This window comes from Limulus polyphemus, unplaced genomic scaffold (assembly GCF_000517525.1).
Source record: "Limulus polyphemus unplaced genomic scaffold, Limulus_polyphemus-2.1.2 Scaffold200, whole genome shotgun sequence".
NCBI lineage: Eukaryota > Metazoa > Arthropoda > Merostomata > Xiphosura > Limulidae > Limulus > Limulus polyphemus.
In genome coordinates, this window is record NW_013665810.1 from 119,547 (window position 1) to 141,755 (window position 22,209).

Consider the following 22,209-nt stretch of genomic DNA (forward strand, 5'->3'; position numbering starts at 1 on the left):
TGTTATATTAAAGTTTTTCTTCATTACCCATTCAAGCCATCTCCAGCCATTACTGTAATAATTAGTTGATGTACTGATACATTATGATAGTTTGTCCAGTATCATAGATCAGATAAAACTAAAGTGAATATAAAAAAGTAAGTATACTATTTATTTTAAATACTTATGTTTACATGATTAAGTTTTATTGAATGTGACTGACTCGGATAAAATTGAAAAGGAAACTATTCATAGTTTGGAAACCCTGTTTTTTTTTTCATTTCAGTACACATGGTCACACCAAGATGCAAAGGTCTAAATGGTGATTAAGTGTGTTTAATTTTTCATACTTAAGCTGTGGCTGTCCTTAATACTGTTTACTGTAGTTTGTCATTATCATTGCATTACTTAACCAAAATACTTCATCTGTATTTCCATATGGAAAATTCTTATTCAAAATCTAGAATTTTTGATATTTTGTCTGCATTTTTCAGATATGATCAGTAATTTTTCAAACAAAGGCTGTGCTATTGCATATATTAATTATTAGAACTGAGTGATGTTAGCGATTAAATTCAACTCAAATGGGAAAGGGCAATCAAAAGAGGAATTGGACTTGTGTAGCTCACAAAATTGTACTTGTATAACTCACAAAATTGGACTTGTGTAGCTCACAAAATTGGACTTGTGTAACTCACAAAATTCAGAGAAATCGAGTGTGACTGACTGACATTTGGCTTTTATGATTATGACAACTTAACAACAGTAAAAAGATTATAATTTAAAACAAGGAACTTAAATATATTGAAAAATTGTATTTCGATTAAACAGTGTACTAACAGTGAAATACACTAGTGTCTCAATTATTCACTGTTTCTGTTATCTGCGATTTGCTACTTTCCCTTGACCAGTGTGGATAATCGAGGCACCAGTGTATACTTATTTACTTTCACGTGATATCCACATCCACTTGATAGTAATGCCTGAACTAACTGCCTTTGGTCCCATCTGAGTCTAAACACGTGCACTGATTGGTTGAATTGAGAGAAAGAATAAAAATAAAATGATGTGAAATTAGTAACATGTCTGCAACTACAGTGCTTCATTCCTGAAAAAACATGAAGAGACGAATCTGCCATTAAAATCCTAGAAACAAAGTTTGATTTAGGACTCAAAAAGTGCAAAAATAGTTCCGGATTTCCAAGAGTCCAGAACTGTTATACGCACAAATTACTAATTTCTTCCTTGATACAAATTTTTTAGCAAAGACAGAGGTTAGCAGGATTCAGAACATTTTATCTTGGTACCTACACCAACTCAGTTTGATGGGTTAAGTGTTATGATCTCGTTTGAGTTATCTCTTTCACACTACATCCAAGTTAAACAAAAATATTAGCAACAGAGTATTACATTTCATTTAATGTTTGTAGAAAAGAATGCTGTTAATATTTCGAGGTGTAAAATTTAGCTATGTGTAGAATGAAATTAGTATGTCAATTTTGAATATACACATGCAAAGCTATATCATTGTTGCTGCATTCAAATTCACTTGTGTGTGTTCATTTTTGATTTTTTGTGCATTTAAATGCCCATACTTTTAGTTTACCAAAACTCAATTTTATAAGCTTTAATTCTAACCAAATTATATGCATTTAAAAAAAAAATGTGTGTGTGTTCAGATATTGAACTGAATAGTTTTATCTTTCTCTAATGTTACAAACAAAATTTTGATGTGAATTGATTATATGTTTTTTATTTGATAATAAAATTGATATGATGTCTAGACTTATTCTATTACCTTAAAAAAAAATGTCAAATAACCTTGAGTTGGGAGAAGTAATAATGGAAACTTATTTCTGAGACAAAGATCTTTGTTACATTCATGACCTAAGGTTTTTCCATAAGAGATGTATACATTTGATATACTTAGCTGAACATTGCTAGGATTACCTCATTACCTTTTGGGCTGTCATGACCAAGACTAATAATTATTCGTGTGGCCTCTTAGATCAAACATTTCCAAAACCTACTGATAGTCATATGACTTTTTTGGACTAACATTCCTATACCTCATAGTTTGCTATGTTGTCTTTTTGAACTATTATTTTGTGCCTAATGGCTTGCCATGCAAATAGTTGTTGCTCACTTTCTATTGATCTGGGTATATTGTACAATAAACTGTATCTGTTAAGCAAGGCAACAGCAAACCATCTGAACTATTATTTTGTGCCTAATGGCTTGCCATGCAAATAGTTGTTGCTCACTTTCTATTGATCTGGGTATATTGTACAATAAACTGTATCTGTTAAGCAAGGCAACAGCAAACCATCTGAACTATTATTTTGTGCCTAATGGCTTGCCATGCAAATGGTTTTTTGCTCGCTTTCTATTGATCTGGGTATATTGTACAATAAACTGTAATTGTTAAGCAAGGCAACAGCAAACCATCTGAACTATTATTTCTTTGGTTTCAAGGACATTTTTGTAATAATTTTAAATAATTGGCTTGTCACATTAAAATTTTACAATTAGATTATACCAGGAGTAAAGCTAAAGTGTTTATTCTGCTTGTTCACATGTGTGAAATTTTACTTATGTTAAAATTGACAAAGTAACACCTTTGTAACCTTAATAGTTGGCAATCTGTTACATTTGTAGGTGCAAGTTGGAAATGAGATTGATTTGATCAAAGGAATAAACTCAAAAAATGAGAATTTTCTTGACATCAGCCGTGTGATAGTACAAAGAATAGAAAGTAGAGGTGAAACAGAGAAGATGAGTGTGGTACTACGGCGTTTCAAGAATATGGTCATTGAGAACTATGACACACCGTGGAATCATTCTAAAGAAGATTAGAGATAAAAAAAAAAGTATACATGTAGTCAATTTGTACAAATCATATAGTGAAATAAATGGAGTTTGTTGCTCAAAATATATTTGTCGTGAATATATTGTTTATTCACCTCAAACTTCTGCATTTTTAACTATTAATCCAGGTGTTATCATTACCTTTACTTATTTTGTTACAAAAGTGATGACGTACTTAGTAAATTGGGATTTTTGAAAATTGTCATTCTTCTCACCAAACACTGAAAAACATTGGGTCAGTAATTCGATATCAAATTTGTGTAATTAGCTGGCTTTTATCTGGAATTAATGATAAAAAAAAATCATCTTTTATGATTTCTCCCATGAAGAATATATATTTCAACAATTTTGCATTATTTGCTTTAAAATAATGATACTCCAGGACATGAAACATTGATAGCCGACATTTGGATGAAAACTTACTAATAAATTATAACATTGGTAAATCTTCTACATCAGTCAAATTGACCAAAAAAAAAATAGACTTAAATGTTTTTTTTTTATTATGTTTGATGTCAAAGGTTTTAGTTAGTTTATTGAATAGTTTGCATATAAAAGTTATCAGTATTATGAATATTAAGTTTTCTTGTACTACTATTAAATAAAATACAGGTTGGAAAGCTATAATCAACCTGTCTTGAAATTATCTTTTTCTTCAAAATGTTTTTTCGTATTTGTAGATTATATCTACAGCTGGATCAAGCACCTGTATGTTATGTAAATTCTGATAATGCAGAAGTTAATAAAAGCAACATGTTAGAAGCAGCAGACCAGTATTAGTAAAATAGTTTTATCAAACATTCATAGAAAAGTAATTGCTTAAGGTTCATTGAAGTTTCAAGATTAGAATTAAAATACAAACTGAAATTACAAAAAAAAAAAACGGGAAATGTGTCAGAAAATTTTAAACAATTTGTATCAAGATTGGGTTTTATACATTTGTACCAAGTTTCTGAATTTCAGAAAAATAAAATTCAGCATGTACCTAGTTCCTAAAACCCATTTTCTTTCCTGAACCAAGCTATTATTCATGTAATCTATTATGGCTACCTTTGTACTCCATGACAGTTATTGGTAAACAAAAAGGATGATGTAGATAAAACAATGTTTATGCATAGTGAAGTGCTGAGTGCAACATAATGAACTTGTATATAAATTTTTAGTGCTGAGGATAATTTTTTTCTCATTCACTTTGTCCTAGAAATATCATTTAGTCACATGAACTTCACTGAATTATACCATTTTTTTTTCTTCTGTAAAATGAAGTTATCTGATGTTTCGAGGGCCATGAACATAAAATGTAAAATTCAGTGATTTTATACAGTTTCTCTGACCCATGGGAATCATTTGTTAAGAGAATAAATTGCCCTTGGTAAATGTGATGTTTCTTGCAAACTGGGGAATATTGCCGTAGATGGGGCCATAACCTCTAGATATTAACTGAACAAACCGTGAAGGAAACTTACACAACATGTCATATTGAGCAATATCCCCTTGGGTGGTAAGAGATATTATCCATTCCAAGAACAATAAAGGAAGCTTTACAATTAAATCAACTTAACTACTTTCTTGAACATGTTACGTGAAACCTACACATATACAGAACATAATAAACACAATAATATTACAATAACATAGAAATATCACACTACTTTTCAATATTTCAGTATTCTTGACAGTACTTCGAATAAAACCTTTTAAATAATTTTATTGTTCAAAATTTGTATATATATATATATATATATATATTTCAATTGACACTATTTATTTACTGTAATGTTTATTTTTATTTGATTTTAAAGTAATTTACACTTTGACAGGAACTTCTGGGTCTTTATAACTCATCTTAAATATTTTTTTTCCCCCCATTACATCTGACCTAATTTTAAACTTGTTCTTTATCTATTAACCTTACTATGATTAAATATACCAAATCCTAGAACTTAAATGTAACTTATTCTTTTATTGCATATGTAAAATAATCTGGTAACAAGAAAAAAAAAAAGTCATACTTTTTTTTTTACACTAATAATCCTTATTAAAAACTCAGTAAGACAGTGCTAAAATTTAATAATACTTTCAAAATGTCATTAAAAGGCACCAAGCCTTACCTGGTCCAGTTTGAAACATGTAGAAGTTGTTAAGCAAGACCTTGTGCCTTTAATATGGTATTGTATAAATTTGAACATTGAGTTTTTATTAAGTTCTCTACACAAGGCTGTCCCAGTTTGAGTTTAATTAATAATCCTGTTAATATTTTCAAGCAAACTTCTAAGAAAAAGCAGATTCTACAATAGTTGGTCTAACAAAGTACTTCAGCAATTTACTGAACACTTGATGAAAGAAAGGAAGCATAGGTTTTGTTGAATCCAACTGACAAAGAAAGCAATGCCACAATAGTACTGAGCACTAAAGTGTTTAACTCTGAAGATATTGTCCTGATGCTAATATTTATTTTTAATATACAATCTGTTCAACAAATAGTCAGTAGATATGCCAATTAAGAATGGTTGTTTGTTGCTCAATGAGCATTATGAACAAATACTAGTACTTGTAAAACAAAGATTAATGGTCAACATTTAATTGTTAAGGACAATTACAGTTGAATAAGTTCACCATCTCATTTCATTCGTACCTTCCAGTAATAGTGAGATGTCCATATACTATAAATATTAGTAAAATATGTTCTTAAATACTGACAAAAATAATAAGTTAGGAAGTCATTTTTTGCTGTTTCATCAGTTCTATTATTTTCATTAACAAGGTGTTCTGCATATCATACTTATCTAATTAAATTTAATACAAGAAGAATTAAAATTATTTTAGCATTTTACTTTTAGATTCATTTAATTAATTAGTTCAAGTACACAAACCCGTATGGTACAGGTTTTTAACCAGTGACCCATCCACCAGTCTTTTTTTTATTATTATTATTTAGATAGAAGTTGTCTTATGAAGATGGTCAAAAATTTGAACAAACATATGGCAAGATGGGCAAAGTTATGAAATTAATTTCACTATAACCAAAATATGTTTATCCTTTACCATTTAATAAAAGTACTCTGTTCTTCCTGACTGTTATTTGCTCGTGTAATGTTTACAAGCATTGTTGCTAATCGTTACATTGAACGAAGGTGCTTCAACATTGATGGTACCAAATGGTATTCTGACCGTGATGAAATTAAATAGTAATTTCAAAGGCAGACTGAAATCAGACATATATGTTTATTAAATCAATATCAGAAATATGCAAAATTGCACCTCAGACCATTAAAATTACCTGGGGGACCATGTTCTGAGACCCCTTGAGGGTTGGCATAATCACTTAATAGATAAAAGAGAAAGAAAAAATATATATTATCAGTATGTATATCTTTTGGTACCAATGACACTTTGCACCTCCTGGCATGTAATTTTTTAATTAGTCCAGCATTAGCCAAAAAATACTACACCTCTCAGGGTTCCATCTAGAACTTTTGATAAGTTGATGCACCTCCTGGCATGTAATTTTTTAATTAGTCCAGCATTAGCCAAAAAATACTACACCTCTCAGGGTTCCATCTAGAACTTTTGATAAGTTGATGAAGGTTGGTAACAGGTAGAAGTGTGTCATCCTTATGCAACTATTTATATTAGTTTTATTATATTCATGCTTTATTGAATGATGCTAGAAAAATGTCTTGATTTCCTCATTTCTTACCTTGACTTTGTGGTTCCATATTTTAATGTCTTATTGCTTTTTCATGATATTTGTACAGTTTTATTGTGAATGTTGCAGTACAGAATTTGAAGCAATGTCTACAAACAAGCTGTACAGTAAAATAAGTAAGATGTGAATTTCTTTGTCAGGTTTTCATTGTCACGAGTCTTTAAATATATATCTTGAAATCTGTAACCTTAATGGTTTTATTTTGAGTTTACTTACTGATTAATTATATTATATACAAGTTCCAGCTTTTTACAGTAATATTTTGTTTTTTCTATCACTAGTGTACTTGAGAATGATTGCACCAGTAATTGAAACGTACCTGTTCTAAAAACAAATCTTACTTACTGTAAAAACTGTAACTTGTATATAATATGATGTTAATGGTTTGCAACTTAAGGTATAACAAAACAAGTATTTTGTATTATATCCGACAAAAATTTATATGCATTTGTAAGTCTGTATAATTCCTGCTTGCATATTATTAACAAAACCATAAATAACATGTCCATTATCTCATTCATGTGGAAACAAAAACATGTTTCTCAGTTTATTACAATTTCAAAAAAAGAAGAAAAAATATTAAATACAAATGTTACTGACACACTTAAAAAAACAAAACAATTTCATCAAATTATTATGAATAGAACAAATTTAACTACTCTAGTACTGATAGGAACTTTTCCATGTTTCTTCTGTTGATAATATTAACAGTTATAAAACTACATTAAAGGTTTATTCTAGTGTATTCTGAAATCATAGGAAAATATCTTTTAACTAGGAGTATAATAATTTAAGAGTAAACTGCCTCAAAATAATTGTTAACAGGCTTAACTCAAACACATGAATGAAGTTTTTTAAAAACGAAAGTAAAAAATACATCAAGTTCAAAAGTTGTGTTAGTACATCTGCATTCCTCTTTGTTTACATCATATATACCTACTCTGGCTAGTAAAGTCCACTGTGTTAGTACATCTGCATTCCTCTTTGTTTACATCATATAAACTTACTCCGGCTAGTAAAGTCCATTGGGAGGTCACATTTCACTGTTTAATCATGATCACCAACTAAATTGCATTAAATATAGCAACAAAATATCCTCATGAAGGGAGATGAAGAATCAGCTTTAGATGTCTCGTGGAGGAACAGAGTATATCACTCAAGTCTTGAGATGGTTTAAAACTTACATCTTCAACTTCATGGTTTTCACTAACTTGATATTTCAAACAAAGATAGTTTAAAATGTTAATCTTTAACTTAAACTTTATCGTAATGAAAAAGGAATTAAGAACTGACATGTAACTTCTGGTGGTTCTGGTGTTGATGATAAGCCAACCTCATAACTAGGACCAGTTCCATGATACATCTGAAAACAACAAAATATCAAATGTTTTGACATAGATTGTGTGCATGTACAGTAACTCCCTAATTGTTCCTATTGTTTCTAATAAATATAACTGATTTTTGGAACTATTTTTGTTGCTTGTGTTTCAACCTATTAATCTTTAAGCCAAGATTTGCTACAGAAGTCTTAATGTTTAGTTAAACAATTTTTTTCTCTATGTCAGAAGGTTTATGTGACTTAGCATTTTCTTTGAAATACATGTATAAACTTTTGAGAATTTTTATAACATGAAGTCACACGGACCAAAAAACTATAGTCAATAAGCTTATTACAGAGAAAAAACAACATACTAGATATATCCTTTCCAACTGATTAACTAGCAATAATTTATATATTAAAACTGTCAAGTAAATCATTCATGAACTGTGTAAGTGAATCTGTTAAACAGTAAACTTTGTACATATGTAGTTTTCATAACACCTTTGTATTTTACACTGGTAAGTTTATTATAGGGTGAGTTGGAGTACAGGTATACTGGTAAAATTCTTGGTAGTCCATTGAAAAAAAATCATATAAACTTTTTTAAAGCACTATATGGGTAATTATATTATTCTTCTAAAATTATTTTGATGTAAATTAGTTTCAGTTCATGTAAATCAGTGGTCACATACCTCACTAAGCCAGATAATAAATATAATAAACATTGGATTATAAATTAGATCTCTTACGTAATGTATTTTTGTTTAATTTATGAACTGTATAAACATATTATAAGCTTTGAAGCATTAAGTGCAGTACCCCACCCAGTTCTTTCAGGAATGTATGAACCCTAACCTCATTTGACAGTTGGCTTAAATTTTCCCAGAGTTGTTTTTAATAATTTATTATTTGCTTATTATTACAACAGTAAATAAATGATAATAATATAAAAGCTTCAAATCAAGTATAAGGAAAGTACAGTTCTGGAAGGTATTATGAAAATTACTTTTAAATTATAAACAAAATGTGTTTTTTGTTTTTTTTTACCTACAGTATCATTCACAGATAAATTAAATTTCGTTTTAGCAAATTTTTATGACTTAGCACAACATATGCCTTTTAACTTGAAAAGAACAATTTTAATTACATCACAATCTATATGTTAGGTAGCATTAATGGCTCAACATTATGACAATTTTGAGAAATGGTACATTGATAAACCAGACAAAATAAACTAAGGCTCTAAGGATTTATGTCAACTGCCAATTTTTTAAATTTTAAAAAGATAAGAAATATTCCTTTGAACTAAAGAATAGTCTTTTTAAAACATGTAATTGCAGTATTGTCCATGTACAGTACATGTTTCACCTGTCAGTTAGTGACAGAGGTCATACAGTACATGTTTCACCTGTCAGTTAGTGACAGAGGTCAGACTGTGGGTGAACTTCATACAGAAAGAAATCAAAGTATCATTTGAATAAACTTACAAACTGTTTGGAATGCTTTAATATGTACCCGGTCAAGTTCCTGAATTAATCTAATATTGAGAAAATGGGCCCATCACTTATGAATGTCAGAAAGTAAGTTGTGAACAAGATAAAAGACAATGAAGTATCAAAGACTGTCTGAGAAGTAACAGTAAGTTCCCACAATATAGAACCATGACAACTGTCTTGGTAACTAGGTTCAACAACTTTACCAATATTTTGAGACACAATCACCAAATCCATTAAGCTACTGGAGTTCAAATCACATTCCAAACAATGGACACAGACTGTACCTAGCCAATATAAGAACTTTTCAACAAGCTTATGCACAGTAGGGTCAAAATCATCACAAATAGCAATGATATCACTGGCAACCAGTTCTTTTTTAAAGACAAGACCAGAGTCTACTTTGGCTTCCATGATAGCCCTTGAAAGAAAATTTGCATGACTACATGAAAGGATCAGGATATCTCTGTGATGGTGAGGGAAAATTTGCTACAATGAATTTAATGATATGTACATTATTAGGAACTGTGTTCTAAATGCTGTGCTATAGGGATAATATCAAGGTAACCACAGTTAGATCATTATCCTGGTGCCATTGGATCTGATTAAATTTTGATAGACAATAACACTCAGCACCACTGTGCCCATATTGTCTATTGTCACTGTCTACATTGAACAGAAAACTACTGTAACATGGGATTGGCCAGAATTTTCTCTGAACCTAAACCTTGTAGATCACATCTGGCCAACCTTCAGGAAAGGATTCCACATTTACCTTACCCACTGAATACACCTGGCTTAGTTTCAGGAAAGGATTCCACATCTACCTCTCACCCACAAAATACACCTAAACCAACTTCAGAGAAAGACTTAACATGTACCTGAAAACACTCGTAGACATACTTGAGGGAAGGATTTAACATCTATCCCACCCACCAAATACACCTGAACTAGCTTCAGGGGGGGAATTTCACATCTGCCTCCCCACCAAACACAAAAACCTCAGGGGAGGATTTAACATCTACCTCATCCACCAAATACATTGGAGCAACTATAAAATGTTATGGAAATGAGAAAACATTACCCAGAAATCCATTCAGAGACTCGTACAGGGTATGCCACAAAGTATAGCCTTTCAGGAGAATATATAATAAACATAAGCATTATTGATGTCCTCGAACTATGCTATAATTTTACCATTTATTAACAGGGTTTTAACTATAATTTAGCTACTTGAAAGTACATGCCATTAATTTAATTATTAATAATACATTTTTCTTTATAAATTATTTTAAAACTTTATTGAATGACAATAAACTTTAAACTTTTGATTGTGTTTTCTATTCCACAAATTGATATACAAGTTCATCAGACCAGGCTTGTATAAAATTCTATTGATTAGAAAAGTGTACAATTCAAGTAAAAAATCTGAACATACCCCTAAGTTACTTTTTAGTTTAATTAACTTATATTACAAACAAAAGTTAACATTTTCCTAAATTAAAAATTGAGCTATTGTTCAACTGCCAGGGTTTCATCTTTTCCCATCTAAACATTGGTCTGATTTTTTCTCGCTTGCTCCAGTCTTTTATTCCCCACTCAACTGCCCTTGGCCATATATGTCTTGTGATACTCTCCATCTACATCAATGCACCCTCTACCCTGGTACTGTATATAAGCACCTCATTCAGATAATTTTATCACTTTTTCGAGACTGATACTGTCCCAGTCTCTAACACCAGCTCTTAGTTGGGAGGAAGAGTGTCAACGAAGGTAAGTATTATTGAAAATATATTTTCAATTTAGGAAAATGTTAACTTCCAGAATATATATACTTCCAATCCCACTTACAGATAAAATCCCACATTGAGAAGGTGGAGGGGCCAGTGAGGGCATTATCCATACAGAAAGCATCCAAGATAAGATTGTCACCCAAATGGGGGAACCGCACTAGATCCATAACAGGTATGCTCTTCACCCTGAACTTAGTTCCTGTATCAAGGGTGAAACTGTACATGAGCAATCATCACTATAGGCCAGCCCCAACCAGTTAGCCGAGGTTCCACTACTCGGAGTTGGAATTAGTGGTGTTGGTCCCTATATCCCACGTTGGTGGCTAGGGCAATTGGACTGCAATGTTATATATAGATATAATTTTCATTGGATCCCAACCTGTAGCCATAGAGTAATGCCTTCCAAACCACCAGAATCATGATGAAAAAGTAAGCAATAATAAAGCATAAAAACCTTCTACTTCACACGAAGAAGCCCAATGACAGAACCGTGTATGCCTTACTCAACCAAAGGAACAGAACTCATCTGGTCTAGAATTATGAACATTCATCTTCACTCCCCAAACGAGTGGACAAGAAGCCTTCCACTTGCTCCTGGAATTATGGGTAGGCTGTGGAACAACTGTGCTCAACCAAGGAACCAAGATGGGATCACTCTGCATTCGGAATTACAAAGAGATAGTGTACCTCCTTCCATGAACAATATACCAAACCCATATTGATCAGAAAGAAGGGCCATGCACACCCCATCCAGATTGCAGAGCATCAAATCTGAACGGGTATTACGAGTAGGCTCCCGCATAGGCTGGCACCACTCTGACTGATATCTGGGAAAAAAACATCCAGGTAGGAGGGCCCCCAACTTTGACAACTTCTCCAAGAGTGGAGGAATTCACTCTAACACTCTGGATGAAAAGTCCACCACCCCAATGACTGGAAACCAAGTGTGGTAAGGACTCCCTAGCTCCACAAGTGGAATCTGAGAAGTAATGCACATTGGGGAGCCCTGAGGAACAGTGCTGGAAACAGTGCAATAGGTGAACCAAGTTCCCGAAATATTTAAAAGCAAACCAACCCTGATTTATTCAATCTAATGATCGACAGGGATGGGCAGGATCCCCTTTAGCTTTAATCATGATAGTGGCAGTCCAGCATAATAAGATAATACCACCTGGTGAGTTCCTAGGTGGTCTTATGGAATACCTCATTTTTACAGAGCCTATTGCTACTGGTAGTAATTATAGTGAAATAGTAGTTCCTAGTGCAGAATTGCTTTAATAAAAGCACACCTGTCTGGGCAACACCTACTACAGAACAAGATCCTGCGAAAACAAGGTAAGGAACCTTGAAAGGTAGAAATAAAATACCTCTCTGACTAATCTAGCAGAAATAGTTATGATAACTACAGAGGGTAGGCAAAAACCCTCAGATGAAGAAACTACCAGATCAGATGAATATTGTGAGATAAAGGTATTGGGGGAGGTCCACATATCAGTCTGCACAGTGACCTCCAGCAAGCAATTTGACTGGGCTGCTAAGGAGATACTAAAGAGAATTCTGATTAGATGTAATGCACAGAAGATACATTGCCTTCAAAGAAAGCCCAGAATAAAATGTTGTCTAGTATCTCTAAATGGATAAATGCAGGCAACAAGTCCTTCAAGACCCTCATTGAACATGACCAATATCAAAATCTGATTGGACACAGAGAGAAAGAGTGAGCAGATGAATCACAGAAAAGGATTGAACCTCTTTCTTGTCTGAAAATATGTTGGGTAAGAAGAACTGGATTGAGGACATAGAGAGAATGAAAAATGGTTTGTGGACAAACAGCACAAATCACTCAGACTGGTGATGTCCATAGGTCAGCAGCTACAAAAATCTGGAGCATACTGGGGACTCAAAAATATGTAGTTGCGATAACTGAATGGTGGTCAATAAAGCCATCGTAAACAATGGCAACTGTGGAAGATGCAAAAACCTCTTTTATAGAGCCAAGTAAAAAAAACGGGTTATGGTTGACACCAGTGATTGAAAAGGGTTCAACGTCCTCTCAATACAATATTGCTTATATGCATGTCATTACCTTTGAGAAAAGTAACTTTTGGACTAAGCAGAAACTGAGCCAGATACATGTCAACTATAGAAATTAAACCCCAATGCCATGTGAAAGACAGCATAACCTATACGCCAGGCACTTGAGGTTCTGAATAGCTGGGTGCACCATATTCGATTCTGAAAAAAAGTGGAAGAATTTGACGTATCGGAAGGGACAACAGAAGCCACAAATCTACTGTGATCAACAGGATCTGACAATGGGTTGGAATAAATCAAATTTTGTACCTTGAGTAACATATGAAGTGGAGAGCAAATGGAAAGCAATAGTGCCAAGGCCCAATGATGAGGTACTGGAGACCAAATTTCCACTAGTTGGGTGATCCAATGAGAGGCCAACCCACCAATTAGAGTTGCAAAATGAGAGGTAATCTAATTGAACCTTGCAATGCAACATCTTTTCTGTCAGGAGAATCTGTTTACAATGAGACAACTGACCTGTTACCACATGCATCACCTGAGGAACATAGCAAGCTAGAAAGGTGATAAAATAAGACTAGTCCCAAGAAAGGAAGTCCAAAATTCGAAAATAAGGAGCACTAAAACACATGCCTCCTTCCTAAGAAACATGAGACACCACCATAGAAAAGTAAGAGAGAAGCCTGATAATTTACCCTTTAAGAAACCCATGCCATGAGACCTTGCCTGTTGAAAAGCAAGAAGGACGAAAATATTGTGTTGGGAATCCTCGTCATCCATGCTTAGACTCTGGAATTCCTGACTGGTGGTATATGTACCTCATCCCTGAAGCAAGGCATTCATGAAAAAAATGTAGCCTGATGAGATGGCAGTAGAGGAACCCAAATTGTAATAGCGTCCCAACTTAAGAACCCCTTGAGATCAAAGAATAATCTCGAATAAGGAAACTGTGGAAACCACGAAATAGATGTATATGATCTCTGGTCGCTTAAAGACCAATAAAAGGATCGTTTTTGTTCTCATCCCATAGGCACGAAGGATTTGAGTGATCCCCACACTCCCAGAAAAGAAAGAACCATCCATGCAGTGGGAAAAGGAGAGGTGAGTAAGAGTTTGGCTTCCTATTCTATAGCCTTTAGCAGGATGGGATAAAGCTGAGCCTGACTGAGAGAAGAGATGAAAAATAAAAAATACCCAGACTGATGACATGTTGAATTGGAGCTTAATTAGAAGTTACAGTCCTGAAAGAGAAGCGTGCCTGAGTTGTATCTGAAAGCAGAATCAGAATGTGATGATCTACCAATTTCAGCAGTAACCAGTTATCCATGGAATGGTGTGTGCACAGTTCGCTGGAATGAAAGGGACAGGAAAACTTATACAATATAGTAGAACCCATGTTAAGCCTATGTGAGGCCGAATGAAACAAACCCAGAACTGAAGTACCTGACCTTTGTGCATCACACCAATAGTGGTGGAACTACACTGCTAAGGCAAAGTGCAGATAGAAGCCAACTACAACCAAGTTGGACACCTATAATCCCAGATTGAAGAAGTATTAACATATGAACATTGGAGAATCTAGGCATTGATATAGACAAGAAAGATTGATGACTGGACACCAATCTCCTATCTTAATAGGCCCAACAACGAACAGGAATAAAACTAGCCTGACAATCTCACTACCCTCAGACCAACCAGACTCAGATAACCCTAGAACTAAGTTCCAAGTCCCAATGAACTGTGGGAGATGGAAACACTACAGGTTGGGTGGATAATAGTAGAGAAGATGTGAACTGAATGACTAATTGTGACCCAAGGACCTGCAGAGCATCTGGACCAATGGGTAAGATTACTATACATTCAGAAATCTTGAAACTGAGCCCTTACAGCACCTGAAGTTATACAATAATCATTGATTCTGCTGGCAATCCTTGAATATAGACGGAATCAATTCTGAGTACCAATGTACCAAGGAGCTGATGTCAAAGATTGGCACTCACGAATAGGGAAGGAACTATGACCCCGTGTAGGAGCTGATGAACTTAGACTCCAACAACAACAGGGAGGAATGTAGAACTCGAAAATTGAACCAATGTGCATGTTAACAATGGATCCAGCTCGTCCTCACTAAACCAGTGATCCTGAGTCTTCTAGCAAAGAGATTTGAAAGTAAATAAATTGCTGAAGATGAATTGTAATCCTGTAGACTTACTCTGTCCCATCAGGGAACATAGTAGACCTATATAAATGAACTACAAACTCCACCTGAGAACCCCAAAATTTGAGGAGCAGAAATTATTTGGTGATAGTAGGCGAAATTACTTAGTTCCGACAATGTGTCAGATAAGGTCTAACTCTTCCTTCTTTTAATAAGAAGTAAACCTTCCAGCATGAACCATAATTTCTGTGTATGGAGAAAAATTAAGTTGCAGGCTCAAAAGCAACCAGGAAAAAGCCCAAAGCATTACACACTCAAAGAACTAACAGAAAAAAAACAAATCAAAGGCAGCTTATCCCAAAGTAGCCTCCTTTTCGTTTTTCATAGGTCATTTAAAGACTGTAGTGATTATCATTGATTGGAACAGCATATTGTGAGGTAAAAGTTGTTTTGTAAGAGAAAGCAACTGCGGGCCATCTGCTGCATCTACCCCAAAGAATTAAACCCCCGAACCCAATGCTGTAAATCCTTAACCTTACCACTGACCCACAGGGAGTTGAAAATCCAACAGATTAACAGAAGGCACAGGAAAAGCGAATTCAAAATGTCGAGGATTGTCCTCAAATGCAGCCTCAGAGCCCCCCCCCCCCAGAGGACCACCACAAATCCAAATACATGTCTCCATCTCACTGCATATAAGATCAATGACAGTCTCAACCAAGAGTGACACCCCTGATTGTTGTGCAATGCTAGGTATCAGAGGTGGGAGAGGAGAGACCTAATATGTCTCCGTTTCGGAAATAATAATCTGGGAATTCATACCATAATCGGCTTGCCAATCTGAAAAGAAATTTTTTTTAGATTATTATTATTATTGTTGTTGTTATGAAATCAATTAGATAGCGTAATAATGTTCAAAGTATCACAGGAACAATCGTAATACTGGGAACGTCTTGGTGATGCTTTGACAAGAAAAAGTGATAAAATTATCTGAATGAGGTACTTAATACAGTACCAGGATAGAGGGCGCACTGACGTAGGTGGAGAGTATCACAAGATATATATATCACCAAGGGCAACTGACTAGGTATAAAAGACTGGAGCAAGTGAGAAAAAATCAGGCCAATGCTTAGATGTGCAAAGACGAAACCCTGGGGATCGGGTAATAGCTATAAATGGGAGCGGAGGTATGAATGTTTTGGAACAAGATCTTTCCTAGAATTACAAAGAGATTATGCAAATTTGAGAAATGTAGTGTAACTACATTAATATTAAAATATTTTTGAAAATTCTAACCTTATGTTTGGTTGCACTAAGCATTAATGGTTTGTCTGGGGTTTGTATCCGAAGTTCATCCTGTAAAAGAGAGAATAATACAGACAGTGACACAGTTATCCTTTCAGCTTTTTTTCAAAATAAAATTTGTAAAATAAGTGTATAATTCAAGTAAAAATTTTAATATGTTTCTAAGTTACTATTCTTGTGTAGTCTATTTATATCACAAACAAAGCAAGATCTTTCCTAGATTTGTAGAGATTATGCAACTTTAAGAAATGCAGAATAACTACATTCACATAAAAATATTTTTGAAAATCCTAACCTTATGTTTGGTTGCACTAAGCAGTAATGGTTTTTCAGGTGTTTGCTTCCGACGTTCATCCTGTAAAAGAGAGGATAATACAGACAGTGACACAGTATCAGTTATCCTTACAATTGTTTTCTAAATAAAATTTTTAAAGTAAAATTATTTTAAAATAAAACTTACCTGTATATAAATAATAGCTTTCTCCAATATTTTTAACAGCAATGTCACAACCAAATTTTGATTCAAAAGATAAAATCAATCCAATAGTTTTCTGTCATGTAATTGCAAATGCTCAGAAAGAGACTAGCTTAAATCAACATCTAAAATTATCATTTAAATTGAGAAATAAGACAAACGTAAGATGGGAAAGAAGATGAATACAAATAAGGTAATTATCTATTTGAAATTAATTTCACTTTTTAAAATGTTACCTTACATTTATACTTTGAAATATATAGATTATCCAGAAATTTAATGTTCATGAAACATGGGGCAAAATGGGAGTTAAATGATTTCATGACAAATGGGATAAAAAGGCTTATAACATGACAAATACATATGGTGGTTTAAAAGCCAGACTATGTCATCCATAACCCACCACATAAAGTTTACACAATAAAAGAATGAGTAGCATGCTGAAACTGACAAGATGTGAAGTAGTTTTTTGCAAGTCACTTCCAACAGACAAATAAATCCTCTGTAAAGCTGATTAAGTTAATTCAATAAGGGTAACCATATGGATGACAAATGTGGAAAATGAAATATTTCCAACTACAACCACACACAGATTACAAGATTACATAAAGGTCTCATAAGAAGGAATTGCTGAGAAGGGACGTAACTACAAATCTCAGTCAAAATTATTGGTAAAAACAAATGAACTTAATTTTGGGAAAAGAACTAATAATCTGGATAGAATTAGAGACGTTAAGAAGAATTAAGCCTGCCTGGAGCCAAAAACAAAATAAAAATGTGTAAAATAATTCAAAACAATCAATATTACAATCTGGAATATATATAGGCACTTAAGTTAACATTTTCCTAAACTGAAAATGTATTTCCAATAATATTTACCTCCTCTGATACTATAGCTACTTCTCAATCTCCAGGGTTTCCACTCTTTGCCCATCTAAGAATTGAAAACACTTGCTCCAGTCTTTTATACCCCACTCGAATGCCCTTGGTAAATTCTAATTTGCAAAATTCTCCACCAACTTCACTGTGCCCTCTATCTAGGTACTATGTATAAGCACCTCATTCAGATAATGTAATCACTTTTTCGAGACATAAACTGGCTTTTAGTGGGAAAGTAGGGTGGGAGAGCATCAGCTGAGGTAAGTACTATTGAAAATGGATTTTCAGTTTAAACAAATGTGAACTTCCAAAACACACTTACCTCTGCTGACACTATAGCTAGAATCCCACACTGAGAAGGTGGAAGGGCCAATGCAGGCATGAACCTTACAGAATGCGTCTATATAGAACAGGAGTGTACCAAGATAAAGATGGTACAAGAAGAGTGGAGGAACCACTCTTCACCTGGAACTCAGTTCCTATATCAAAAGTGGAACAGAATATGAGTAATCATCAGTATAGGCCAGCATCAGTAACATTGAACTTGGTTATCCAGAGCCCTGGCACAAAGTGTCATCGTAGGTTGAGAAAAGATGCCATTGTAAAGTGAGGAGGATCTAAAAATTGGTTGAGTTGAGACAGATTTATGATTGGACGTCAATCTCCTGTCTTTTTGGGTACAATGAATAAATGGGAATAAAATCCCGGAAGAATGGGATCGACCCTCTCTACTGCCCTTTTGATTAACAACTCTCTTATGGCCTGGGAACGAAGCTCCACTCGCTGTGAATCTGTTGGAGGTGAAAAAACAACCAGTTGTGCAGATAATGGTGGAGGGGATGTAAATTGAATGACCAACCCTGAAACCAGAAGATGGAGTACCCATGGATCCCTGGTGAAAGAACTCCAGATGTCCAGAAAGTGATGTAATTGTGCTTCCATGCCCATGGGATAGTCACCAATGCTGTTGTCGACAGTTCGCTCGAGCCAAAGACCCTTGAGAATAAGGATGGACTATATAATGGGAACCAATATACCTGGAAGCCGAAGGAGGGGATGACAGGAAACACTATGAGCCGACACTCCCAAATTAGCACAAGAAAGACAATGAAAATAAAGAAAAATGTAAACCAGCAGAATCAATTTGTGATTCTAATATCTCTGAAACTCCAGCAAACAAGATGTGATGGAGAAAAGGAGCTTCCCCTAACTCCCTGAGGGCAGAAAATGGTAAACAAAATACTTTCTAACAAAGTATCTCTACTCAATAAATCCCAACAACAAACCAGCCAGGAAACCAGAGAAAGAACTAAAGAAGACAATCTGACTGTGGTAGGCATCAGTAAAATCCTCAACTTGTTGATAGGCTTAAGAAAAAAATTGGATTGAAGATAAATATGATAGGCTTCAAATAAAAGTTGGATCAAACATAAATACCTTATGGCAGTCGTGAGAGTAAGACAAATCCAAGAAAACTGTGCTCTGTTTAAAGTGATCACAGGTTCCAATCTAGACCCCCACAGGTCCGAAAGGAGGTCCCTCCATTGAGAATCTAAATATACCTCCTCCTGGTGGTGATAAGCCAAAGCATGCTGTTCCAATAAACATGGGAGAAAAAGCATAGCTATCCCATCATGTAACTGAGCAGAAAATCTCCCAGCATGAACAGCAATATCAGGAGAAAGAGGAAAACCAAAGTAGTCACTTGCCATCCTTTCTGCCAATGAGGAAGGAGTAGTCAAATGCAATAGGAGAGACCCCAAAACCTCACAAACCCGAGAAACCAACTGAAGAAAAGGGGCTGGAGGTGGCTGATCAAGGTGATCCTCTGTTGAGGCCGACCTAGTAAAAGAAGGAGCCAGAAAAAGTGAGTCTAACTTCTCCCCAGTTGGTCCTGGGTCATTTACAAAAGCCACCTCAGAACCCCCCGAAGAGACACCCTCGGTCCACATATATGTCTTCATCTTGCTACGGATTATATCAAGGACAGCTTCGACTGAGAGTGCCCCCTCCCCTGGCTGTTGACAAACACCAGATAGCAGAGGTGGAAGAGAAGAGATCTGGTTGGCCTCAGTAGTAGAAACATTAACTCTGGAAGTCATACCCGTCGGTACATATTTTTTTGTTTTTTTTGTTAAAATAATTTATAAATATAAACGAAGATATAACTGTAGTAATGTCAACCACATTCAAAGTCACACTGTAAATTGTAAGTAATCACAATACTTCTGTTTATAGAAACCCGTGCTGAATGCTTTGTTGAGAAAAAAGTGATTATATTATCCTGAAGTTGGTGGAGAAATTTGTAAATTAGAAATTGCCAAGGGCATTTGAGTGGGGTAGAAAAGACTGGAGCAAGCATTTTCAATGCTTAGATGGGCAAAGAGTGGAAACCCTGGAGATCGAGAAATAGTTATAGTATCAGCAGAGGTAAATATGTTTTGGAAGCAGATTTTTCTGCATCATTTCAGTGTTATCATTGCAAGTGGATACTGCAACAAGAAATAAGATTAGACTTTGGCTGCTTGGTTCAAAAAAATTGAGCTGACAGGAAACAAATAGGCAAGTGCTGTTTGTGTTTTTCTACAAGCACAAAACATTAAAGAAGACAGTTTCTAAAAGTTAAAAGATTGTAATAACCATAATCAAAATGGAGAAGCTTTTTGAAAAATAGGCAAAGCTAAAGATACTTAAAAAAAAAAAGATAATTGAAACAGTAAGTTAATAAAGCTGAGTTTGACATCACTCATAAGGATGCCCTGACCCTGATTAAGAATGCATAAGACAAGGATTTTTTTTCTTGCTCAGAAAGAAAAAGCATTATTTTCTAAACTAAAATACGTGTATGAAGAAATGTTCACAAATTGGATTAGCAAAATGAAAAATACAATTGAAAAAAACTAATTTAGAATTAATGTTAGGAAAAAATACCTTTAATGAGAACATCTGTTGTACTGAAATTAAAATATACATTCATATGGAGAAATCAATACTGCTAATAAAGAGCCAATTTTGAACATGTAAAAAGTCTGAGATACTGATGTTAAGTTGAAATATGTTTTAATAACTCTGTTTCTATAAAATGTGTTGCTTTAGCTCTTGAACAACTTTGAAAAGATGCAAATTTATTCATGTAGAGTTTGACTCCAATAATAGTCCTACAAGATTTTTGGTTTACAAATATCAAGTAATGCCACACCTGAGTACTGTAACTTTGAGACACCTGAGGCTCATCAGGTGTATTCTGACGTCGAATACTAGCACTTGTTTTCTCAGACCACAGCTGCTGTGGAACTGGTGGTGTTACGTCATGATTGTTGTTTTTATGGCCAGTCAGTTTCTCTGAAACAAAAACAAAATGACATTACTTCACTACCCATATTACCTCCTTACATTTCAAACTGTTGCACAGTTTTCCTATGATCATAAAAGGTGTTAAACTACATAAAAAAAACGAGAATTAGAGAGATGAGGGATTTAAGCTTGTAGCGTTCATAATCTAGTGACTGATTCAATCAGCTGGAAGATAAACTGTGAAAAGAAATCAAACAAAAGAAAAGCACTCGTGTGACTGATCAGATCTATAAATAATTTTATTTTCACAGCTTTCAGAAGCAGCATACTCATCTTTCATGATTTTGCACATATCTTCATAAAAGAAACTGTTGAAGGAAAAAACTTCCCTTATTGTACGCTAAAATTAAATTGACATTTGTACCACAGAAACTAACAACATTAACAAATGGTCTTATTAGGTACATAAGACTATCCTTACAAAAAAGAAAAGACCGAACAGAGAAAATAAAGGGCTCATAATGCATCAGGATAAATGGATTAAAATCATAGTGAGATAATCTTTGATAGATTGTTTAGGCAGAGTATTCATAATGAACCTAAGTTTCAAATGGACAGCAACTGCCTGTTGTAGAAATCTACAAATGTAGAGGACGACAAAACCTTCCGAAACCCATGGCTGAGCAATCCCGACATCAAACTTACACCATCCTCAGGAAACCAAAACCTAACATCACCAAACAGGAATACAATGCACTGAACCATCTAAGATGGGATGACACTATCAAGATTCTACCAGCAGACAAAGGAAACAGTATAGTCATCTTAGACGTCAACGATTACGACTCAAAGATCAAGCAGTTATTAGACAAACACCAATACAAAAATAACACCAATGACC

At 34.3% G+C, this 22,209-nt stretch overlaps 2 protein-coding genes across 2 annotated transcripts in view; one reads left to right on the forward strand and one right to left on the reverse strand.

The window, feature by feature from the left end:
- LOC106478332 (uncharacterized protein C6orf203 homolog) overlaps positions 1–2,911 on the forward strand; it is a 17,178-nt gene extending 14,267 nt beyond the window's left edge. Inside the window, exon 6 of the mRNA XM_022381930.1 lies at positions 2,638–2,911. Within this exon, the coding sequence (XP_022237638.1) occupies positions 2,638–2,835 (198 nt within the window). The 3' untranslated portion in view covers positions 2,836–2,911. The remainder of the gene's footprint in view (positions 1–2,637) is intronic.
- Positions 2,912–7,220: 4,309 nt separating this feature from the next.
- LOC111085009 overlaps positions 7,221–22,209 on the reverse strand; it is a 31,705-nt gene continuing 16,716 nt past the window's right edge. The window contains exons 7-10 of the mRNA XM_022381928.1: positions 21,214–21,356; positions 16,956–17,015; positions 16,652–16,711; positions 7,221–7,919 (exon numbers count right to left, since the gene is read on the reverse strand). Of these exons, the coding sequence (XP_022237636.1) occupies positions 7,818–7,919; positions 16,652–16,711; positions 16,956–17,015; positions 21,214–21,356 (365 nt within the window). The 3' untranslated portion in view covers positions 7,221–7,817. The remainder of the gene's footprint in view (positions 7,920–16,651; positions 16,712–16,955; positions 17,016–21,213; positions 21,357–22,209) is intronic.